The 22688-nt window shown below is 40.4% G+C and overlaps 2 protein-coding genes across 3 annotated transcripts in view; one reads left to right on the forward strand and one right to left on the reverse strand.

The window, feature by feature from the left end:
* LOC126281936 (probable ATP-dependent RNA helicase DDX10) overlaps nt 1-17397 on the reverse strand; it is a 93318-nt gene extending 75921 nt beyond the window's left edge. Inside the window, exon 1 of one of the 2 annotated variants that reach the window (XM_049981281.1) lies at nt 17122-17397. In XM_049981281.1, the coding sequence (XP_049837238.1) occupies nt 17122-17250 (129 nt within the window). In that variant the 5' untranslated portion in view covers nt 17251-17397. The remainder of the gene's footprint in view (nt 1-17121) is intronic. The other variant, XM_049981282.1, reaches the window with a different exon arrangement.
* LOC126281937 (Bardet-Biedl syndrome 7 protein homolog) overlaps nt 17385-22688 on the forward strand; it is a 118547-nt gene continuing 113243 nt past the window's right edge. Inside the window, exon 1 of the mRNA XM_049981283.1 lies at nt 17385-17540. Within this exon, the coding sequence (XP_049837240.1) occupies nt 17385-17540 (156 nt within the window). The remainder of the gene's footprint in view (nt 17541-22688) is intronic.

A 22688-nucleotide genomic window follows, 5' to 3' on the forward strand; every position in this document is an offset into this window, starting at 1 on the left:
AGAGGAATATGAGAAGAACCATTTTCTTATAATTCTTAATTGTCCGGCCTTTATTCTGCAACATCTATAGACTGCAGCTTACAACTTGTATATGAGCATAGCAAACAATGGAAAGTCTGGTCCCAGCTGCTGGAGACAGTAGCTCTGTGTGTGTTTCCGAAGGACTTTTAGTCCAATAGCTTAAATGTTTAGCAGTTTTTCAATGTGCCTGTCTGCACCTCCATGCCTCCTTTATGTGACAAAGCAGTTTGAAGTTCTCTCACTGCCATTCAGAGTTGCTTTAGCATATGTTCATCAGTTTCCAGCCAAAGGGTGACAGTACTTTTAAAACGGAAAAGTTTGTAAACTGGTCTTGTGTGCATCTGTAGAACTTGAATACAGGACACTACAAGAGAGGCACGGGGCCTCATGGAGAAGCTTACAGCTAAGATTCCATGACAGTATATTTCCAGCGTAATCCTGTCTCCCACTTGCACTAACTGATAAGTTACAGGAAACATATTAGCGGACATTAATATAGGGTGTATCAACCCTTTGCCTTCATGACAGCTTGCACCCTGCAGGGGACACTTTCAGAAAGATATCTAAATACCTGTGGAGGAAGAGTAGTCTATTCTTCCCCAAGAGCGAAACCAGATAAAGCAGTGATTTTGGCTGCTGGGACATGGTACAAAATCAACATTCTAACTCATCCCAAAGGTGTTCCACTGGATTAAGGTCAGGACTCTGGGCACATCAGACTATTTCTGGAATGTTATTGTTCACAAAACACTGCCTCACTGACATTGCCTTACGACAGGATGCACTGCCACAGAGATCAATCAATCATCTCCATTCTGTTCATCTACCACAGTACACAATGCTGTAAACTATCTTCACATCTTTCCATATTTATCATTTTCTTAAGAGCAAGGAGGACACCACAAAAACCTACACTTCACCATAACGTCACCTTCTATGTACTTTAGTGTTGGCACTAGACATAGCGACAAGGAACATTCTCCACACATTTGCCAAACCCAATCCCTTAGATCAGATTGCCACAGGGTACACCATTAGACATTCCAAAGCACTAGTCTCCAGTCATCCATTGTCCGGTGCCGTCACTCTTTACACCATCTCAAGCATAGCTTAATAATGTCTACTGAAATGTGTGGCTTACGAGGAGCTGCTCGATCACTGTGCCAGCTGGACTGTTGATAACACTTGGGAACTTGAAAGTGTTTCCTTCCACTGATTTCTTATGATTTTTTACAACCACCCTCAGCAAGCTCAACGGTCCCTGTCAATCACTACAAGAGGTTGGTCCTGTCTTGATTTAGCTGTGGCTGTTCCTTTGCATTTCCATTTCACAATCTCATCACTAACAGTCGACTTGGGCAGCTTTAGAAGTCTTTGTGGCGAAGTAGGTTGACTCCCACCATCCTACTTTGTGTGCACTTTTCTTCCTTGTATGAAGATATATACAAAATTTTTGCTAATTTTCTTTTCAAAATTCTGATGTTAAAATTCTTACTTTAATCATATGCTATGCAAATTATCAATACTGTAGAAACAAATCCATCCACAAAATTTTATCATTCAGATCATTCAGTTTGTTGTTGTGGTTGCAATGAGAGAATTATTTCGTCAGAAATGATGGTAATTAAAGGTTATTGCTATTATAAAATTTTGTACGTCTAGCCACAGGGAAAATCTGATGTGCTAATACACAGATTCATAAGGAAGGACCACTTTAAAATTAAAGACGTACTTTTCCCCTTTTCAATAATGTGTTTACATTAACCCAAACCTAATTAGTTTAAAAAATATGAAAATTAAAGATTTTACATGGTTCAGATTTTCAGCACCAATTATAGCCACACAAAAGTAAATTTTCTGGATATGTTAAGATACTTTTGCTTGCCTGATTTTTCTGAATCCACTAACACTCATTTAACAAGCAAGAAACCCTAAGTAAAAATTGCTACATTTTCAATAACTAAATTTAAATACACAAGATGAACACCATGGTCACAAACTTGCGATTCCCAACTGCATAAGCATCAATTAGTACTGCATATTTTAATAAATGCTGCTCATGAGAAATAATATATAAACAAAATATAATGACAAAATCAATAGTCAATAAAAGATGAAATAGGAAAGGAAAGAAGAGAGGTCTCAAACGCCGCAGTAGAGAAGAGAGTAAAGAGAAGAGGTAAGGAAAAGAGAAGGGCAAAGGAAGGACAGAGACTTGCCACCAGAGAAAATGAAGAAGAGAGACTGTTTTACAGTTTCAAGCGTGCGTCTCCAGATGTAGGCACTAAACATACTCCCCGAGGAGGAGAAAGGGAGGGGAAGAGGCGGCGATAAGGGGGAGGGGGGGGGGGGAAGATGGGGGATGAGGAAGGATGTGGAAAAGGAAGGTATGTAGCATGGAAAGGAAAGAGGGCCACACTAGCTTATGGTCCCGAGCTCGCTACGCACGTATCCACAAAAGAGTTGTGGACCCCCTGGGGTGATCAACCAGATTGCCTCGATCCAAAGTTGTTAGTAAGTCGTGTGAGTAAAGGGCGAGTTGGGTTTCACGTGATTGAAGTTTTTGAAATATCTACCTGGTTGCCTTGATCCAAAGCTGTCAGTGTGTCAAGTGAGAAAAGGATGAGCCTGGTTTCATATGATCGACATCCATGTTGTTGACACTGAGGAGGTCCTTCTGTTCAAGATACCCAATTTAAGTTTGAACTCAGAATATGTTCTACAATTCTACAACAAATCGATGTCGAGGATATTGGATGGTAGATTTGTGGATAACTTTTGCTACCATTCTTCTAGATTAGTGGGACCTGTGCCTTTTCCCAAGAAATGGGACACGACGGTTTTACGTTCAAGGGATCTTCGACAAATTATAATTAAAAGAGGGGCTAACTCGGCTGTATAGAATCTGACAGGAATTTCATTGGGACTTGGAGCTCTGTTCAATTTTAATGATTTCAGCTGTTTCTTACCACCACTGACATTAATAGTTATTTCATTCATCTTTTCAGTGGTACGAGGGTTAAATCGGGGCAATTCTCCTGGGTCTTCCTTTGTAAAGGAACATTTGAAAATGAAGTTAAGCATTTCAAGTTTTGCTTTGCTAACCTCAATCTCAGTTCCTGTCTCATTTGCTAGGGACTGGACACTAACTTTTGTACCAATAACAGCTTTCACATAAGATTGGAAATTCTTTGGGTTGTCTGAAAGATCATTTGACAATATTCTGCTAGGGTAGTGGCTGAAAATATCACACATTGCTCTCTTCACAGCCAAACATATTTCTTTCGGCATCACTATCTTTAGCCTTAAACTTTGTTTTACATCCTATTATGCAGTAATCTATATTTCTTTCGAAGTTTCTTCACTGTCTCTGTATATCGTGGCGCTTCCCCGCCATTATGAACTACTGTTGCGGATATATATCTGTCTAGTTCACGGTCCACTATTCTTTTAAACAGTAAGTGATGGTTTCTTTAAATGGTCCCGCCCTGAGCTGGAAGTTTCAAGTTCTAACTGAGATATGACACTACTACTTTTTTTATCTGGTTTACTGAACATATGTATGTTTCTGTTTGTTTCAGCTGCCCTTTTACTTCGGTAATCATTGTTGCTACAACCACATCATGGTCATTTATACCAATTTCAATGTGGATATCCTCAAGAGCTCATGTCTATTTGTTGCCTTTAGATCCAATATATTTCCATCTGGCAGGCATCTTTTGAAGCAGCTGGAAACATTAACAACGGTGTCACTGGACATTTTTGGAATTTGAGAGTAACAAAGATGTTCACAGCAAATGCATTTGGAAGAGGTGGGTGTGGCAGGAAGTGTCCATTATCACCCCTCTCTCTCCTGGAATCTGACTGTATGTACTTTCTAGCAGTGATGGTCTGCTGTTCTACTACATAGCAGATTTAAGAATGCTGAGTGTAAGGGTAACAGCTAGTGCGTGTGTGGACGGGAGCGGGTGGGGGCATTCATTTTTGTACTACTCAACATGATATTCTGAATAGTTCCGTTTTTAAAAATGTATTTCAAATTTTAAATTTTTGGTGACAACCGAACATTATTGGTGTAGGAATAAAGATATTTATTGTGAATAACTTGTTGAACACCCTGCATTTAACCATAACAAGTATGTACGATGATTTCAGACTGTGGGAATCATATTCACAATGCGTTGTTAGCATATACTTATGGAATACGCCCACCATTTTAGCGAAAGTTATTTACCAACAAATACTGAACACATACATCTCAATCCCTTGAAATACATAGTTCTGTGTAACTCCTGTTTAGTTTTGTTCTTGATGCATACACCTCCCTAAGCTCACTGAACTATTTATATAAAAAAATGACAATTTTTGATTTTCTGTGGCCACCCATGTTCACAAGTACAACTATAGAAGGAAAAATTATGTGCATTGCTCTTTAATGAATCTAAAATGGGCACAGAAATGGGTAAAATATGCAGCTATAAAACTCTATGACAATTTATCTGTGGAACTCAGACATCTGCTAGGTAATTTAATGTTTTTAAAATGCATGTTAAAGATATTTCTCCTTGATAAATTGTTGTATACCTAGAGGAATTCTTGAACAAACATAATTAGTCACTTACACAGCAAAAAAACTCCAGTAAGTAATTTTTCATCTTCTGCGTTTAAACTTAACCTTCTGCAAAACACAATGTAAATCTCTTTTCTATTTACTTACACATGTTTTAACATGTGGGTCATCATCTGTGGGTCTCAATTTCCTTCTTTAAAAATAGAAAGTTCATGGCTGTTTTTCTATTTTAAGTCTAAAAATTATAACAAGAGTATAATTTTGTTTTTATTGCTCTCCTCAAATTACATTAATGATGAAAGTGGGTTTGTATAGATCAGCTTGCATTTACAACTATTTTTTATGGTTTTATAGTATGTCATCTGCAAAGTAGTGGGAATACTGTACTTACAGTATTATTAATTTTGGAAACATTTTTCTGAGAGTTGTGATCGTGCATCTCCTATACTTACATTTTCCATCCAGTGCTGAGTATATGGTGTATTTTGTTGCTTGATTGTAATCACACATACTTATTTAACCCCTTTACACTTCACCCTCAGCTGACATCACAAGTTCTCATACACAATACTCTTGGAGAAGTGTTTACAAAATTAATATGCCCCTAAGCAAATTATTCTGACAGATGAAATGCTTTAAAACTACAAAGAGCATAAACGCAAGCACCAACCTGTACAAATCCACTTTCACTGAGGTGAGCATTTTACACACACACACACACACACACACACACACACACACACACACACACACACTGGAACTCTGCATGATATATTTACAGAAATAAACAGAGACTGACAATATATGACCCTTAGGTGATAGAAATATGTCTGGGTAAACAGAAAAAATAAATACATCAAGTTTTGCAGAAGGCAAGTTTAATTCACAAACACAGGAAAACATCAACAAGAGCTTCCAACCTCATCAAGATGATTGTGTGCTATGTTCTGATGAAATGTTTCACATCGCAATGTTTATCATGATTATGATTTATGGAACACATACCCAACAAACACAGTAAACAGAGAGCTGTACACAGTGACACACTGGTTTGTGGTTTGTCTGACTCATGGAAACACTTTAAACTATTTTCAAATTGCTGCCTAGAGAACCAAATGCCTGTCTACTGAATATTGACTCAGATTTGTGGCTGGATTAAGGACATGAACATTACAGAAGTGTCCAATTCCACCCGTCTGCTTTGACCCATGATGACATCAATATAGTGCAAATGACCACTCTCAATGTCTCCAATACGGCACCCATGACATCACTACATTAAAATGACAACAAACACTAAAATACATGTAATATATGATAACAACATCTTCCTTCAAAAATATAATCAAACTAACGAGACAAGTGCGGGAAAGTGGGGAAGGGAGCAAACTACAAGGTCATCGGACCATTGTTCCCAAGGAAACAATGGCACGAGGGTGAGAATAAGACAACACAAAACGGGTATGAAAGGAAAAACCACAACAATGACTGAAGGGCAAGAAGCACTTTAATGGCAAAAGGGGACAAGAAAACAACAAAGACGCAGGAAACAAGTAGAAGAGGTTAAAACATGAAAGCAGGTTACCATATCTGGCTGACCATGTGGATCAAAAGGAAAAGCCAGCCACTATGCAACACATTAAAACCCCCATCCCAAAAGCACTAGGGTCGAGGACACACAGGGACGAAGGACGTGTGCTAAAACTTACAGCAAAGGATAAAACTCATCCTCACAAATAAAACGTAAAACTAAAGCTGCTGCTGGAGCATTATTGCCAACACCGAAGGTAGGGTGCTGGGATGCTCAAAAGTCCGCTACAGAGCAGCTAAAAGTGGGCAGTCCAGCAAGAGATGGACGAGCTACAGCGATACCAAGGTGTGTCCTCATGACGAAGGAGGTAATCATGTGTCAGCCACATATGGCCAATGCGGAGCCAACAGAGAACCACAGAGACCCTGTGAGAGACACACAAGGAGGTCTTGCACACGTTTGTAGTTTCCTTAATGGCACACAGCTTGTTGTGCGTACCGAGATTATGCCATTCCGGCTCCCAAAGCCACAAAACTTTGTGGTCTAATACTGAATGCAGGTTAGTAACAGAGAAGCCGATCTCCATAAGCATTTTCTGCATAGCCTGTTTGTCAAGCCTGCCAGCAAGTTCGCTGCCTGGGATTCCAACGTGACCTGGGGTCCAGACAAACACCACTGAACGACTGGACCGTTCCAGGGCATAGATGGACTCCTGGATGGTCGCTACCAAAGGATGATGAGGGTAGCACTGGCCGATAGTTTGTAGGCTGCTCAAGGAGTCAGTACACAGGAGAAATGACTCACCTGGGCATGAGGGGATGTGCTGAAGAGCACAAGATATGCCCACCGGCTCTGAAACGAAAACACTGCAGCCATCTGGCAAGGAGTGCTGTTCTATATGTCCTCCATGAATGGAGGCAAAGCTAACATGACCACCAGCCATTGAACCAACAGTGTAAACCATTTCATGGCCCCAGTACATGTGAAGAACCTAGAAGAAGTGACAGCAGAGAGTCGCAGGGTTAACTGAGTGCTTAGGGCCACGTGAAAGGACCAGGCAAAGCCGCAGCCTGGGTGTACACCATAGAGGTGTTCGTGAATGAACCTCAAGTATAGGTGGTAAAGGCAAGGACTCCAGTTCAGAGAGAAAGGATCGCACATGAACTGCAATTATAAGCTCTGACCTGGACTGCCGATGTGGGAGATGGACCGCCATGGGTGGGAAAAAGAGGTGGTAATTCGGAGAACAACGAATGTGTGCAACAAAACTGGAAAGCAACTGCGCACCCCAAACCTGCAATGGAATGACTCCGGCCTCCAGCAGGACACTGCTCACCAGACTCATCCTAAAAGGTCCCATCGTAAGGCGAACGCCACATTGGTGTACTGTGTCGAGAAAACACAACGCCGAGGGTGCCGCCGAACCATAAACCACACTCCGAAAGTCAAGGCGGGATTGAACAAGGGCTCCGTAGAGCTGCAGCAGCGTAGAGCGATCTGAACCTCAGTTGGTGTTGCTCAGGCAGCGAAGTGCATTGAGGTCCTGCCAGCACTTCTGCTTAAGCTGACAGAGGTAAGGAAGCCAAGTCAATCGGGCATCAAAAACCAGTCCTATGAATCCATGTACCTCCACTACAATGAGTGGATCATCATTATGGTAAAGTTCTGGTTCCGGATAAACAGTACGACACTGACAGAAGTGCATAACACATGACTTTGAGGCAAAAAAATGGAAACCGTGGGCTAGAGTCCATTACTGCGCCTTGAGGATGGCTCCCTTTAGTCGCTGCTCAGTAGCACCAGTACTGGTGGAGCAGTATGAAATGCAGAAGTCGTCTGCATACAGAGACAGTGAGATGGATGGCTCTACAGCTGCTGCTAGACCATTAATGGCCACTAAAAATAGAGATACACTCAATACGGAGACCTGCGGGACCCTATCCTCCTGGGTATGGGGCGAACTATGGGAGACACTAAATTAGACATGAAAAGTATGAAGAGACAGGAAATTTTGGATAAAAATCGGAAGTGGGCCTCGGAGACCCAACTCGTATAATGTGGCACGGATGTGGTGTCGCCAGGTGGTGTCATACGCTTTTCATAAGTAACCGCCGACACACCATACGTTTCAGCAGCTTGGTGAGGCTGATGGGCCAATAGCTACCCACATCAAGCAGTTTTTTACCTGGTTTAAGAACCAGAATGATGGTGCTGTCCTACCATTGCGATGGAAAGACACCATCGCACCAGATCCGGTTGAAGATGCCGAGAAGATGTCACTTGTAGTCAGATGAGAGATGTTTAATCATATTTCTGTGGATCCAATATGGCCCAGGAGCTGTGTCGGGACAATGTGCTAGGGCACTGAGGGGCCCACTCTGTAAATGGGGCATGAGTGGGTTCACTGTGGGGTATTGCGAACAAGAGAACTTTCCATTCCATCCGCCGTTTGAAGGTGCGAAAGGATGGGGGGTAGTTCTCCAATGCAGAAGCTCAAGCATAGTGCTCAGCAAAGTCCTTAGTAATCAAGTTTGCGTCGGTAGACAATATGCCATTAATGTTAATGCCAGAGTTACCAGTAGGGGTCTGGCACCCAAAAATATGTATGATCTTCATCCAGACTTGGGAAAGTGACATATGGCTTCCAATGGTCGAGACGTATCTCTCCCAACACACCTGCTTCCATGTTTTGATAAGCTGGCGAATGCAGGTGCGGATCCGCTTAAAGGCTATGAGGTGCTCAAGAGAAGGGTGCCGCTTCTGCTGCTGTAGAGCTTGCTAATGCTCCTTAATTGCCTCAGCGATTTCCGGTGACCACCTTTCGCCAGGGGCACACTGAAGAGCGAAGGATCGTGTTTTCCGCCGCATTAACAATTGTAGTCAACCATCACATCGACATTAGCGCATGAGGGAGAGTCAATGGTGACTGCAGGGGTGGAAGTTTCCAAGTCTGCCTTGTTTAAAGTCCATCTGGGCAAGCGTCAGTGGGCCTGAAGCTGGGGCAGTGACAGGAAGATGAAGAAGTGGTCACTACCCACTACCATGCAGGTCGTCACGTGCTCTCCAGTGGATAAATCAATGGCTGAGTAGCTGCCAAGAGCCACACTGAAATGTGTGGCGATCCCAGTATTTAAGAGGCAGAGGTCGAACTGAGGCAGTAAAGTTTCGACATTTCTGCCTCAGCCAGTAAGCACGGTGCCCGCCCACAAGGGGTTATGGGCATTAAAATCTCCCAAAACTAGGAAAGTTATAGGGAGTTGATTAATCAGTGCAGCTAATTCATTCACGGTTACTGCACCATATGGAGGAAGATATACAATGCAGGCACTTATTTCCTGTGTCATCCTTATTCTGACAGCCACTGCGTCAAGAGAGGTTTGAAAGGGCTCAGTTGTACTACAGACCAAGTTTAGGACATAAACACAACCTCCAATTGACACACAATTATAGTTGATAGGGTTCCTGTAATATCCCTTAGAGCTGCGGATGGCAGGGGTCCGCATTGCCGAGAACCAGGTTTGCTGGAGGGCAATGCAGAAAGCAGGTGTAAAGCTTAACCGTTGCTGTAGCTCAGCCAGGCAGTGGAAAAAAAACCGCCACAATTCCATTGGAGGATGACACAGAGACTGGGAAGGCATAGAACATTCAATGAGGCAGTTTATGCCTCAGGATTACAAGCTGAAACTGACTTATTGCCTGAGCCGCCTATATCCATTGTGTCTGAGGGTCTGGCGAGACCTAGGTCCTTAGTGTACACCAGAATCTCCACCTCATACCCAGGCGCAGAGACTGTAGGTAGCGGTGGTGTGGGTGCCACCACCATTTCCTTGGTCTTAGGGGTCTTCTTTTTGGACTTTTCTCGCTGCCCCTTGGGTTTCTCTCGCTGGGAGGGCTTCGCTGATTCAGTCTCCGGGACTGAGGAGGATTGTGAAGCGCTACGACCATCTGCTTTTGGGCTCTTCAGCCACTGGTGGGCGTCATCTTTTCCACTAGCAGAAACATGGGAAGGGAGTGATCTAAGGGATCCCTTCCTGGCCAGAGGAGCCAAAGAAGATTTATGCTTCTCCTGCTGGGAAGTGGGAACTGGTGTCCACATTCCACTACACCCACAATATCCACAGGAATCGGCCACTTCCCTTCACCTATATAGCTCAACAGCAGGTCTCAGTACCATAAAAAAACACCTATGACTACAAAAATTGGAATCGGACCCAACTATTGATACCACAAAACCAACACCTAAAACAACAAAACCTGGAACCGAACACTTCCCTTAACTTACATAGGCCAACCACAGCTAATGATAACAGTACACATACAGCGGTGATGACAAAAATTGAAATCTAACATCTCCCTTGACCAATGTAGGTCAACAACAGCTCACGATCCCAAACCACATACAGCTACAATAACAAAAACTGGAATCGAACATTTCCCGTGACCTATATAGTTCAACGACAGCTGACGATACCACACCACATACAGCTACAAAAACAAAGATTGGAATCCAACATTTCTCTTGACCTAGATAGGTCAACCATAGCTGCCGATACCAAAAAACCAAGCACCAACAACTGCGATAAATATAACCAAACCTACAACACATCAAAATCCCCACAAAACATCAGAACTTGGGAACAATAGACCCACAAATAACGACCACTTACCATCAAGAAACTCTGGTGCTACACACTAGGTTGGCCACCCCAATCGTACACAGTCCCTCAACTAACCACTTTTGGCCTGCACATCTTACTCACTGCCATCAAAAAAATGTGAAAAATGCAATAATTCGCAGGGACACACTTTCACCAGCAATACTCATCTAAATGAGATTGCAGGTTAGAAGAGTGCCTCCTCCTCCTTATGACTGACTAAACGATCGCCAAAACACCTGTACTGTCTTAGTACACACCTTGGTTTCATAATTTTCAAATTCTAAACTATGGTTTACAACTTAATGATCATAATCGCTCTTCCCCATCATGAAAAAGCATCTGACACTACAGTACTTCACTCCTCTAAATGCTCTTCAACAAACCCCACCAATTCCCCCTTAGTACGTCCCTCCAAGACCCTGAAAATACAATCCACGTAACCACCCCTCCCCCCAAAATAACAGCCCCCCACACCCATAAACTAATCGGAGACTTACCCCTACCATACTTCATCTTCCCAAACTGTGATTAGTCTATCTCAACCACCACCAAACTTACCCTTCTAATTCAGATACTCTGAACACACTTCCCTACAAAAAGAAAATCAATCCAGCACTGTCCTCTTACTCACTCCAGTCTCATGCGCACAAAAACTGATAGAGGACCTATACCAAAAATAATAAGTCATCAAAACAATCACTCTCATGGCAAACATAAATTTCTCGAACCAGATACTGTGTCTGATGGAGCACCAAAGGTTGTCCTTTCGACACCGCCACATTTAACAGTCCCTCTCCCGAGACGCCAGAACTCTTGCCAACCTCATATTTTTTCTGCAGACACTACATCTGACAATCTCTGCTATCAATCTAAACATCTGGAAAAACTTTATCAACAACAACATGTCCTCGCCCTCCTCTGCCCGCAACCTCCCACAATTGTACTTCATAATCATATCCACAACTAACAAAAGCCACATAATAAATTAAATGTCTTTTGCCGCGCCACAAACAATGCAAACCAACAATTCCTATCAGAAAGACAAACGCATAAAAAAATTTAAACAATAACTCACTGAAACTAATTTCAATCCTTCAGCCACAGACAATGCCAACAACTCTGCTCTGCCAACATCAAAGCTCAAATGAAGCCAGTAAGCCAGTACACCACATAACACACACACACACACACACACACACACACACACACACACACACACACACACACCAGAGGGCACTATCAGTCACAACAAGACATCATCTACAAACACAACCAACTCATAAACTAAACTCTCAGCCGTAAAACAACAAGACAACATCTACAAACGCATCCACTCATAAACTAAACTCGGCGCCGCGTAATGACGTCACACACCCACACTATAACACCCTTACGTCACGGGTCACAGCATTAGGGTGGGATCAGGTGCCTCCGTTGACCCAGGACATGCCCATCTCAGGCATCTGACTGTGAGAACCACAATATCTTCCTACATGAACTGAGTTTTTATGGAAGTGATATTATTGTCACCGGATGAATAAGGTTATGCCTAGCCAAAAGAATGTAGGAAGTTGTTCTTAGTAACTCAATTAATATAGTCTGGGGACGTAACTCTGACGAGCCAGAAATAACATATGGGGTTCCTGAAAGATCTATCATAGGTCCACTGTTGTTCCTCATATCTGTAAACAATCTCATCTAAAATGAAGCAAGCAGAATTAGTTATTTTCGTGGATGATACCAGCATTGTAATCAATCCAAGTATACATACACAGCTGTAGAAGAAATGATAAGCAAGGTTCTTAAAAGTATCATTGACTGGTTTTGTGTGAATGGTCTCACTCTTAATTTTAAAATGACACAATATAGTTTTGTCCATCCAGAGGTACTACAGCAATAATAAGCATAACACATAGTGAGGAAATAATAAATAGGGCAGTACATCATAATTGTAATGTGTCCATACAGATGAGAATTTAAACTGGAAAAAGAACATTTCAGAGTTCTAAAAACAATTTAGTTCAGCCACATTTGCACTTAGAATCATTGCAAATCTTGGGGAGAGATAATGAGTAAGTTGATTTTTTAAAAATATTTTCATTCAATAATGTCATATGTTCTGGGATAACTAATCCTTAGGAAGGAAAGTCTTTGTAGCTCAAACACGTGCTCACCCACCATAATCACATAGACATTTGTTTAAGAATTGGGGTTTCTGACTACTGCTTCACAGTATATTTATTCCCTCATGAAGTTCGTTGTACATAATCCATTTTAGTTCAAAACAAACAATGATGTACATAATTACAATGCCAGAAGAGAATTTTGACATTTGTTACTCCACATTGCAATTGTTTTTAGCATAAAAAGAGGTGCACATAATCATGAAATGCCTGACAACAAAGCAGAATTTGGAAACAAACTGAAAAAGTTTCTCCTTGACAACTCCTCCTTTTTTGTAGAAGAATGTAATGTGCAAAACAGGGTGGGTAGGAATTACTAACTCCTGTTAGTATATTTAATAACGACAAACAAAAACAAAACTTATAAATATGTACCCATATTAAGAAACTAATTTGCAATGTGATTGTCAAATGATCTATTCCACATTATTAAGACTATCTTGTAAGTGATCCTTGGAACATGATACTAACTAAGAACATCTAACTGACAGTGTTTTCTCAGTGTCGTGTAGCCTTCAGGATCAACAGTCCAGCATATTTCAATGAAGTGTATCAGAGCCATAAATACCCATGTTATTTGTAAATGACACAGACAATGTATCCATATGAGATCCTTTGTTAAGCATGTTAATTAATAAATATATGTTCATTCATTGCATTCTTATGATCTTACCAAAAAAGAGAACCTTCATGAATGTGTCAAGGTAGCCATACATTAACAAAAGAAAAGAAAAGAAAATTAAAGGAACTTAAACCTGTACATAGAATATTAACAATAAACTCTCAACATGCAGCTCAATACTACTTGTACTTATGGCAATTAAATGTGGCCTATCAGCAACTTTTAAGGAACACTGTGACTGAAAGTAATCTTTCTCTCAGTTAACATTAAATACCTTTTTTTTCTTCATATATAGTGCCAAGAACTTCTAAGAGTGAAACACTAAAGCAACAACATTTACACACTTTAAACAATCTTGTGGTGTGTGGTGGAGCATATTTCATGCACAAACTTTATTTCCCCTAGCCTGTTCTATTCAAGAAAAGAATGGTGCATGGCAAGAATGAATGACGGCAAACCATCTCACCACTTCAAAAACATCTTGATTTTACGATACAGCCTAGGCCTTTGTAAAAGAAAAGTAGTATGCTTCTTGGTTCTTTCTGGAATTTTTAATAATAAAGCTTTCAGTAATGTAGAAAATCTGTTTTGTAGTGCAAGCACTGCATCTCTTCTATGCTCTTGGACCTCACAAGACATCACAACAAATTGTCTTGCTCTTTTGTAGGATCACCTTCAACTTCTTTTGTCTGATAAATATCCAAAAGAGCAGTGCTGAGGGGCTACATCATAAAAGACACTGTTCTTTAAAATTTTATTACACCCTCTTACAAGAAGAGTGAAGACACATCATCTCTCACGTTGGTATGTGAAGTGGGTAAGTGTAACCACGTTTTGGCATAGTTCAAATTTTACACCAAATTGCCAACTTGTTATTGAAGATATTATTTTGAAATTTCTCATGCTTAAAGTTTGACTTATTGACTTTTAAACAATCTATATTTTGTTTTTGAAAAAAGAAATTATATGGTCAATTAATTGTTTTCAAAATTTTGTGTTGTGAGGTTACACTTGCCCCATGGTTCGGGGCAAGTGTAACCCCGCATTGTTGTACCCATTCAGAGCATTGTAAAAGAGACTTGGGGTAAGTGACCTGATTAACCACTTTTTCCTGAATTTGAGGATTTTTAAATTATTAAAATATCTTAAATTTTACTCAAGATATGAACTTTTTTGCACACGCCTCTTTGTATATTATGAAATACACAGAAAATGTTAGCTAAACTAAAAAATAAGTGTTAGCCTAAACCATAAAACACTGAAACAGAATGCTTCATAGATGATTTATTTTTGTTTTAGGCCAGTAATTGATTAGTTTAAATTCTACAAAAGTAATATTTTTTCTTTAGTAGGCAATTTAACAAAAATATTAAAATATCTAGTATCAAGAGAAAAGAAGATTTCACTTTATAAGTTCACTTTCTATTAATTTTTAATGGTAATTGAACTAAAGTTGTTGGCAATTTGTGTTTAACACTAAACTGCCCTAATTCAACTTATTATATTCACACTTAGGCCCTAACTATTATTTAGTCACTGAATGTTGTATGAATCAAATGTAACACCAAATGTCAGGTGTCCCCTGCGACTCAAAGTAGGCTCGGGCAGCACTGAAATGACATCAGAGGATGGAACTTCTGTCTCATCTCTTCTATCAGGCCAGTAGAATGTGGTACCATGCTTTGTCTTATTTTTGCATCTGAGGAAAATCACTTCTGGATCTCCTAAATCACTAATTTTGGTAACTTGGCCAATAAAATGAACTTTCTTACATCTTGTTGAAAAATCTATCAGAACATAGTTTCCAACTATAATCTTATCTTTGGCTTCAAAAAAGTTTGCCTCTTTTCTTCTTCACAGTTTATCATTTCTTTCCTGAGATTGTCCAGTGTTATTATGGTCCCATTTTCATCATCACTACTTATTAAAGATACGTCTCCTTCAGTTTCACTTTCTTCACTTGTTGATTCAACTTCCAGTCTTTTTTTCTTGTTACCCACATGAGCAATCAGAGATTTTTTTCCACGACATTCCGAGATGCCATTTCGAATAAAGTAACAGCACTTTGTTGGGAAGATTTACTTTTCATTACCAAGCCCTTTTTTATGTCAATAATGCTTTTTTTCGTTTTGCTTTCTCCTTATTATTCTTGTTTCTTTTAAAATCTTTTTCTATATAGATGGCATCTTGAAAAGTGATAACTTCAGCTCTTGGTGCAATCCTTTTCTTCTTTGTTTTACCAGTGGGACTACACTGTCGGACTGTGTCATACTTTATAAAAGGAAATGTGGTTTAAAAATATACTACACTTAAATAAAAAATAAAATATATCTCACACAAACTCAGTAGGCCTACAAATCCAGCACATCAGGTATTCTGGTATCCATATGCACAGGAATGCCAGTTTAGTTGATCTAGTGTGATAGCAAAAACAGGGTTATGGCTGAAATAAATAAATCTGTTCCGGTAAGTTTGTTTGGGGCAAGTGTAACCCCCCTGGTTATACTTGCCCCCACATGGGATAAAGTTGGGGTAAGTGTAACCATGCCTGGCATATCAAGAGCTTTTTCAGTAGAGTAAAATGGATCTCATATTTGAAATGGTCACACAAAAGTTAGTTTGTAACCAAAAATTTGTGCAGTTATCTTTAAAACTGCAAAAATGATAGACCACCAAATTCTAAGGATGTCACTCACTCGCAGAGTGAAAATGTAGACGTCAATTCAAGTCCAAAAATTAATTACCAATTTATGTCAGATTTGACAACTTATGGTGAAATGTAACAAAGAAAGGAGTAACTTAATATGTGTGATGGGTCAGAGGTAAAAATACAGCTTCTTTAAGGCACCATAAGCCGTGGTTACACTAACCCCATGGTTACACTTGCCCTACTTCACCCTAGTGTATTGTCAACACCGGTAGGGGTAATCAATGAAATTTTCTTACTTGCAAAGGTCAGTTTGAAAGTTAATTAAGAGACAGTGTGTACCCTCTACCACATACTACAGAGTAACTCGGAAATAATGCTCTTCAGAATATCCTGTAATAAACGCAAAACTTATAACACACAGCCATACGCTAAGAAAACTTCTCAACGGCATCACTGTAAATCTGAATACACTGAATTATTCTGCGTTCATATACGTGTGTGGGGGCTAATACGAAAGATGTAAGCTTTCAAACTCTAGAAGCTTATTTTATTTCATATCGGAATATATCGGCAAATACAAATAGCTGCCATTGGTCACGTCAAGACGCCAATTTTTGACTTGGAAATTCTTCTGTGCGGTGTTGTATGTTTCTTTATTCATTTACACTGTTTCATTCGTCCACCACGAGTTCTAAACAGCGCGATTAAAACTGAAGCGAATGCATGGTTGCGATAGAGGCACATGGGTACGCAATGTCAAACACTTACGTTTCCCAATAATGTTTTCAATTTTGTTTTTTTACATCATGGTGACTGATTTTCGACACATGTACTCCTGACAGATTAGAGTTCATACCTTAATCCTTATAATGAAGTTTGTACTTACGTCTGAATACGCGCTTTGAACTTCCTGTATTTCTTGGTCCTCCGTTTTTGCCACTCCCTTCTTTTTCTTATATATTTTTATCTTTCTCTTATTTTTAGTTTTGTTGAATTTCTTAATAGTGCCACTCATTTTCTCCTTCTTTTTGCTACACACGCAAGAACTGCTTGTTTACACCACAACAAAATTTTTCACACACGTTCGCGTCACATAGTCTCTGGTCAGCGATAACATTTATAACATTCCAGAGACGTTTGTTTGGATGTATGCATCACTATGGAGATTGTTGTATACGATACGGTACGAGGTTTATGTTGACAATGGATCTTGAATTTTCGCGTGTGGACTATACATTGCTGGGATTAACGTACCCGAGGACAGCTAAACTGTTACCAAGTCAGGGGCAGAAGATACCACAGAAGGTCAGGGCAATAGCAGTAACTAAGATTTAAGATTATTAGTTCAGTTTTTATATATAAATATGCTCAACTGTGACGCCTCTCTCCAGTGGTCGGCATTAATATACCAGGTTTGTAAATGATGTGCCCTCTTCTATTTTGGTAGGTACAAACACGTAACGGTGAAACTGTAATACACGGTAAGTCCACACTCGGATTCAGATCCCCCCAGTACAGTGCATGAAAAGAGTGTCAATGCTACTAAAACTGTAGTAGGTATTCTGTCCATTCGAAAACAATTTTTATCTTATGTTGTTGTGTTTTATCGGTTCCTGGTAGATATGTTCTGGAGGAAATTGAACTAGATCGAGAAAAATTATCTTGAAGTCATTTCCTTAAAAAAGACCTTCAACCACGTTGATCATTAAATTCTACTAAGAGAAATAATATGACAGTATAGACGTTCTCCTTGTAAGGATGAAATAGCATATTTTAAAAAAGAATCGTGCTTAACAAATGTTACCGTAGGATTAAAATTAAATTCCGAATGGGGAAACATCAGATTTGGTGCCCCACAAGGTCTAGTTCTTGACCCATACAAATTATTTACGAAATATATTTAACATCTCTTCAGAGATTGTAATGTTTGCTTATAATACTAGTACGCTGATAAAAGTTTTAATCCCATTTATATCAGTTATAACCATAATAGTAATGCAACAGGTGTATAACTACATAGCTGTACAAAAGATAATTCAATGGACCAATAAAAACCACAAGTCATTGAGCTCAAACAGCGTAGCCCTTAATATCATATTATGTGATTTCAAACTATTAAAAATGAGTTACCATGTATGTACCAGACGCAGAGTTAAGTGAACGCACACAAAATGAAACTTCATGTATGAAATTGTAGACATATAGATGGAAATTAGATTGAGTTTGCACCAACATGTGGGTAAGGTAATGAAAAAGCTCAGCTGTTCATATTTTGCACATTAATACTTATTGCATCTCTTTTGAATCACACCACCAAGTCCTCTACTACTACTTATAGCACCCCAACCTGGGCTTGCTGACCTCTTCCATTTGCCAAATTCCCAGACTTTTCTTCCCAACATCACACAAAATCCAGATTCCAAACAAACCTGGAACTCTTTAAGTGTCAACAATCCGCTAAGCCACACACCCAAATTCAGTCATCCTGAATCTTTGTGTTACGTAATCACTACAGTGGACATACTTTTTGCTACCAACCTCTCAGATTAAAACTTAACAAAGACCAACATCGGACGCTGCCTCTTTCATTTCGTACCTTCATTCTTCAACTCTGTCTCATTTCCCTCTCCATTAGGCTCCTTGTTACCTTCCAGGAATTCCTTGCCTCCAGTCTGGCTTCACCTTTCTTTCTCAGGTCCTACCCAAGAATACAAATCTCTCAGAAAAGGAAAGAGCACTCATCCAAAATGTGATCCTCCCAGGATCCACCTGTGTCGTAATGGATCACAGTTATGACCTGATGGAAGATATTTTCTAATTCACTGACTCATCCAAGAAGTCGAGCATTACCTCCAGTCCCTACTCAGATCCATACACCCACCATAAAACTTTTACTCCACATATGCCTCCCTCTTCACCTCAACAACTCTTCATCACCAATCTTCACCTTCTACATGTTTCCTAAAATCCACAAACCTGATTACCCTACCTGGTCACTGTGCATCCACAGAAGGAATCTTGACCATTACCTCCCACACATTGTCAACAGTCTTAAGTTCTGTATCAAGGGCACAAGCTTACCTAAAAGCCCCCACCCATCCCACTCCTTCCCCCTGTTGCCCCGTGATCCTCACTTGCCACAGTTGATGCCACCGCCTATATACATCATTCCTCACACCCCTGGTTTTACAGCCATCGATCATTACTTCACCCAGTTTCATTCCAATTACAAACTTACCACCTCATTCTTTACATACTGTACATGATTAACAATATCCATCCCCACAAATAATTTTCCTTTGAGGGGAAGATTCACTTGGCACCCATATACGAGTATGTCAACCTGTTTGTGAGACACTTAAACAAACGTTCCTATCTCGTTAAGATCCTAAATATCTTTTCCGGTTCAGGACCCAGTCCATCTTTCCACAGCCTCAACAGCTCCGCCATTCTCATGTTGTCGTACTCCTGGACATTGACCTCTCTGATGGCTCCGTAAAGCCTCCATCTCTATAACATGTCACAACTCGCAACAGTATCTCCACTTAATAGTGTCCCTTCCATTTTGAAGTCTCTCCCACAGCCACCTGAAGATGGTACATTTGCATTGATGAGCAGTCCACAGCTCACCATACTAAATGTCTTTCTAAGGCTTTCATAGACAGGCACTACCTTTGAAATATAATCTATACAAAACTCTTCCAAGCCATATCCTTATTTGCTCTGAATATGATCTGCTTCTGTTGCCAACACCTTTATCACAAGCCTTTGCTGTGGCGATCAACTCGGAGGTAAGCCATTTAAAATACTGACTTTAGATGAACTTTTTATTTTACAAGTATTAGGCTGCAAGGGAAGAGAGGTGGTGGCATAAAGTCACCGGTCTGTACCAATTCCAAACCTCCCTGCAGTACCTCATGAAGTGAGGGTGTATGATACTTAATAATGACCCATCAGACAGATGGGAACAAAGTTTGATGGCTCCCCTGGTGCTATTAAAAATGAGTAAACTATGTGCCACCACTAGGTTTCACACTCTTTCTTGTCTCATCATCATCATCAAACAACACGAATGTAGCACTATGCTGTATACATATCTACGAAACTCACCTACATTGTATGAATATATGTCTGGCACAACTCCCGTATATCCGCAAGAAAAGGGGTTAGTGTGCACAAGGGAAGAACATCCTTTCTGATAGGTGGCTGGACCCACCCTGTGGCATATCCCAGTGAATACTGCCATAGAGCATTTACAGGAGGATAGGCATTATCATTTGTAAATTTTAATCTTTGTATTGCAAACCAATTTCAGCTACTGTGTAGCTATCTTCTTTGCAGTTATGTCCGAGTCTTGATTCATAAATAAGATTGCACATGGTACTACACTGAAAATGAGGAGCATCCTTCTTGTACCCTAATATCAACCTAAACAGGAACAATGTATTGACACCCTCCACTGTGGCTTTCACGACTGTTCATTAAGCCCTGAAATAAGAAACATCCTTTCCAAAATCCTTCTGCCTGCCACGAAGTTGTATTCCACTTCCATTCAATCTACAGAATATCTTACTCCATTCATATGTCTGTCTATTTCCATTCCTTTGCTACCTGCACAACACACCTGTGGAATACCCAGGTGGGAGACCTGTCCTGTTCACCAGTCACTCCAGTCCAGCCACAGGAATATACAATTGTGTGAAAGCTATCATGTCATATACCAACTCTTTTGTATGAGCGGCTTTCAGTAAGTAATGCGACACATTTCTTTTATCTGAAAGCAGATTGGTTTTATTTAGGATTCCAATATACCACATTATTCTCCACTCTTTTGGCTACAAAATCCAATTTTTCAACCTAATCTCCATTTAACATGATGGCCTTATGCCATTTTACTGGGATGTCATGTATGCTCACATGGCACCACTTTATTGGTCGACATCAGAGCAATCATTGTGCTGCATCAATAACTTCCCTATCATCCACGTACTGCTTCCTGCAGGGTGCATCCTTCATTGGGCCAGACAGTTGGAAGTCGAAAGGTGTGACATCAAGTCTGTAGGGTGGATGAGGAAGAATAGTCCAGTGACATTTTGTGAGCTCCTATTGGGTGCACAGACTTGAGTAGGGTTTGCATTGTCATGGAGAACAAGAAGTTCGTTCATATTTTTGTGGCAATGAACATACTGAAGTCATTCCTTCAGATTCCTGAGGGTAGCACAATGCACTTTAGAGTTGATCATTGCACCTGAGGGAGGACAGTAAACAGAATAACCCCTACAGAGTCCCAGAAGACCATCACCATGATTTCACCTGCTGAAGGTACAGCTTTGAACTTTTTCTTTCGAGGAGAGATGGTGTGGCGCCCCTCCATGGATTGTTGTTTTGTTTCCAGTTCAAAGTGGTGAATCCATATTTCATCACCTGTGATGGAGTTCGAAAAAAAATTGTCACAATGAGCATTGTAATGTGCAATCAAATATGCACAGATGGCCCTTCATTGCTCATTATGGTCTTCTGCTAGGCAATGAGGAAACCAGCGAGCACACACCTTTGAGTAGCCCATCTTGTGGACAAGTGTGTCAGTACTACCAATAGAGGCATCCTTTGAGCAGCAAGGTTCTTAATAGTGGTCCGTCAGTCACTTCGAATGAGAATGTTCGCATGTTCCAATACTGCAGGAATGACAGCTGTGTGTGGCTGGCCAGGACACGGAAGATCAGACAGGTTTGATGGTTGGTCGGTTTGGGGGGAAGGGACCAAATAGCAAGGTCATCAGTCCCATTGTATTAGGGAAGGATGGGGAAGGAAGTCGGCTGTGCCCTTTCAAAGCAACGATCCCAACATTTGCCTGAAGCGATTTAGAAATGTTATGAAAAACCTAAACCGGCATGGCCGGTTGCAGGTTTTAACCCTCATCGTCTCGAATACAAGTCCAGTGTACTAACCACTACATTACCTCTCTCGGTCACACAGGTTTGCACGACCTTATTGCGATGATGACAGGTGCCCTTGCCACCATGCTTTTGTTAACTGCCAGGGCTCAATAGACATTCAGCAAGCACCCATGAATATCTGGGATGCTCCGTTTTTTCCCCAAAAGAAACTCATTGACAGCTCTGATTGGAATGCACCTCTGTTACAGACACCATTTTGTCTATGTATAGCACTACAATCTATTGGAAATTCATGAAACTATACGGGCTAAATCAGCAATATTTCAAGATGTCACACAACAAATTCCACATTTTTTCAGCTGAGACTTACCGAGGAAGAAAAAGAAAAGTGTTGTATTACTTGTTGAATTTCCCTCATAACTTCTTCGCATCCTGATATGTAGGCATGACCACCAACCAGCTATCGTCTGAAATGAATAGCCACTATCCAGCAGTCACCAAGGATGAATTTGACCAACTTTTAATCTGGATTGTGCTGTGTGCACACAGCTTAACT

Source organism: Schistocerca gregaria, chromosome 7 (genome assembly GCF_023897955.1).
Source record: "Schistocerca gregaria isolate iqSchGreg1 chromosome 7, iqSchGreg1.2, whole genome shotgun sequence".
Lineage (NCBI taxonomy): Eukaryota > Metazoa > Arthropoda > Insecta > Orthoptera > Acrididae > Schistocerca > Schistocerca gregaria.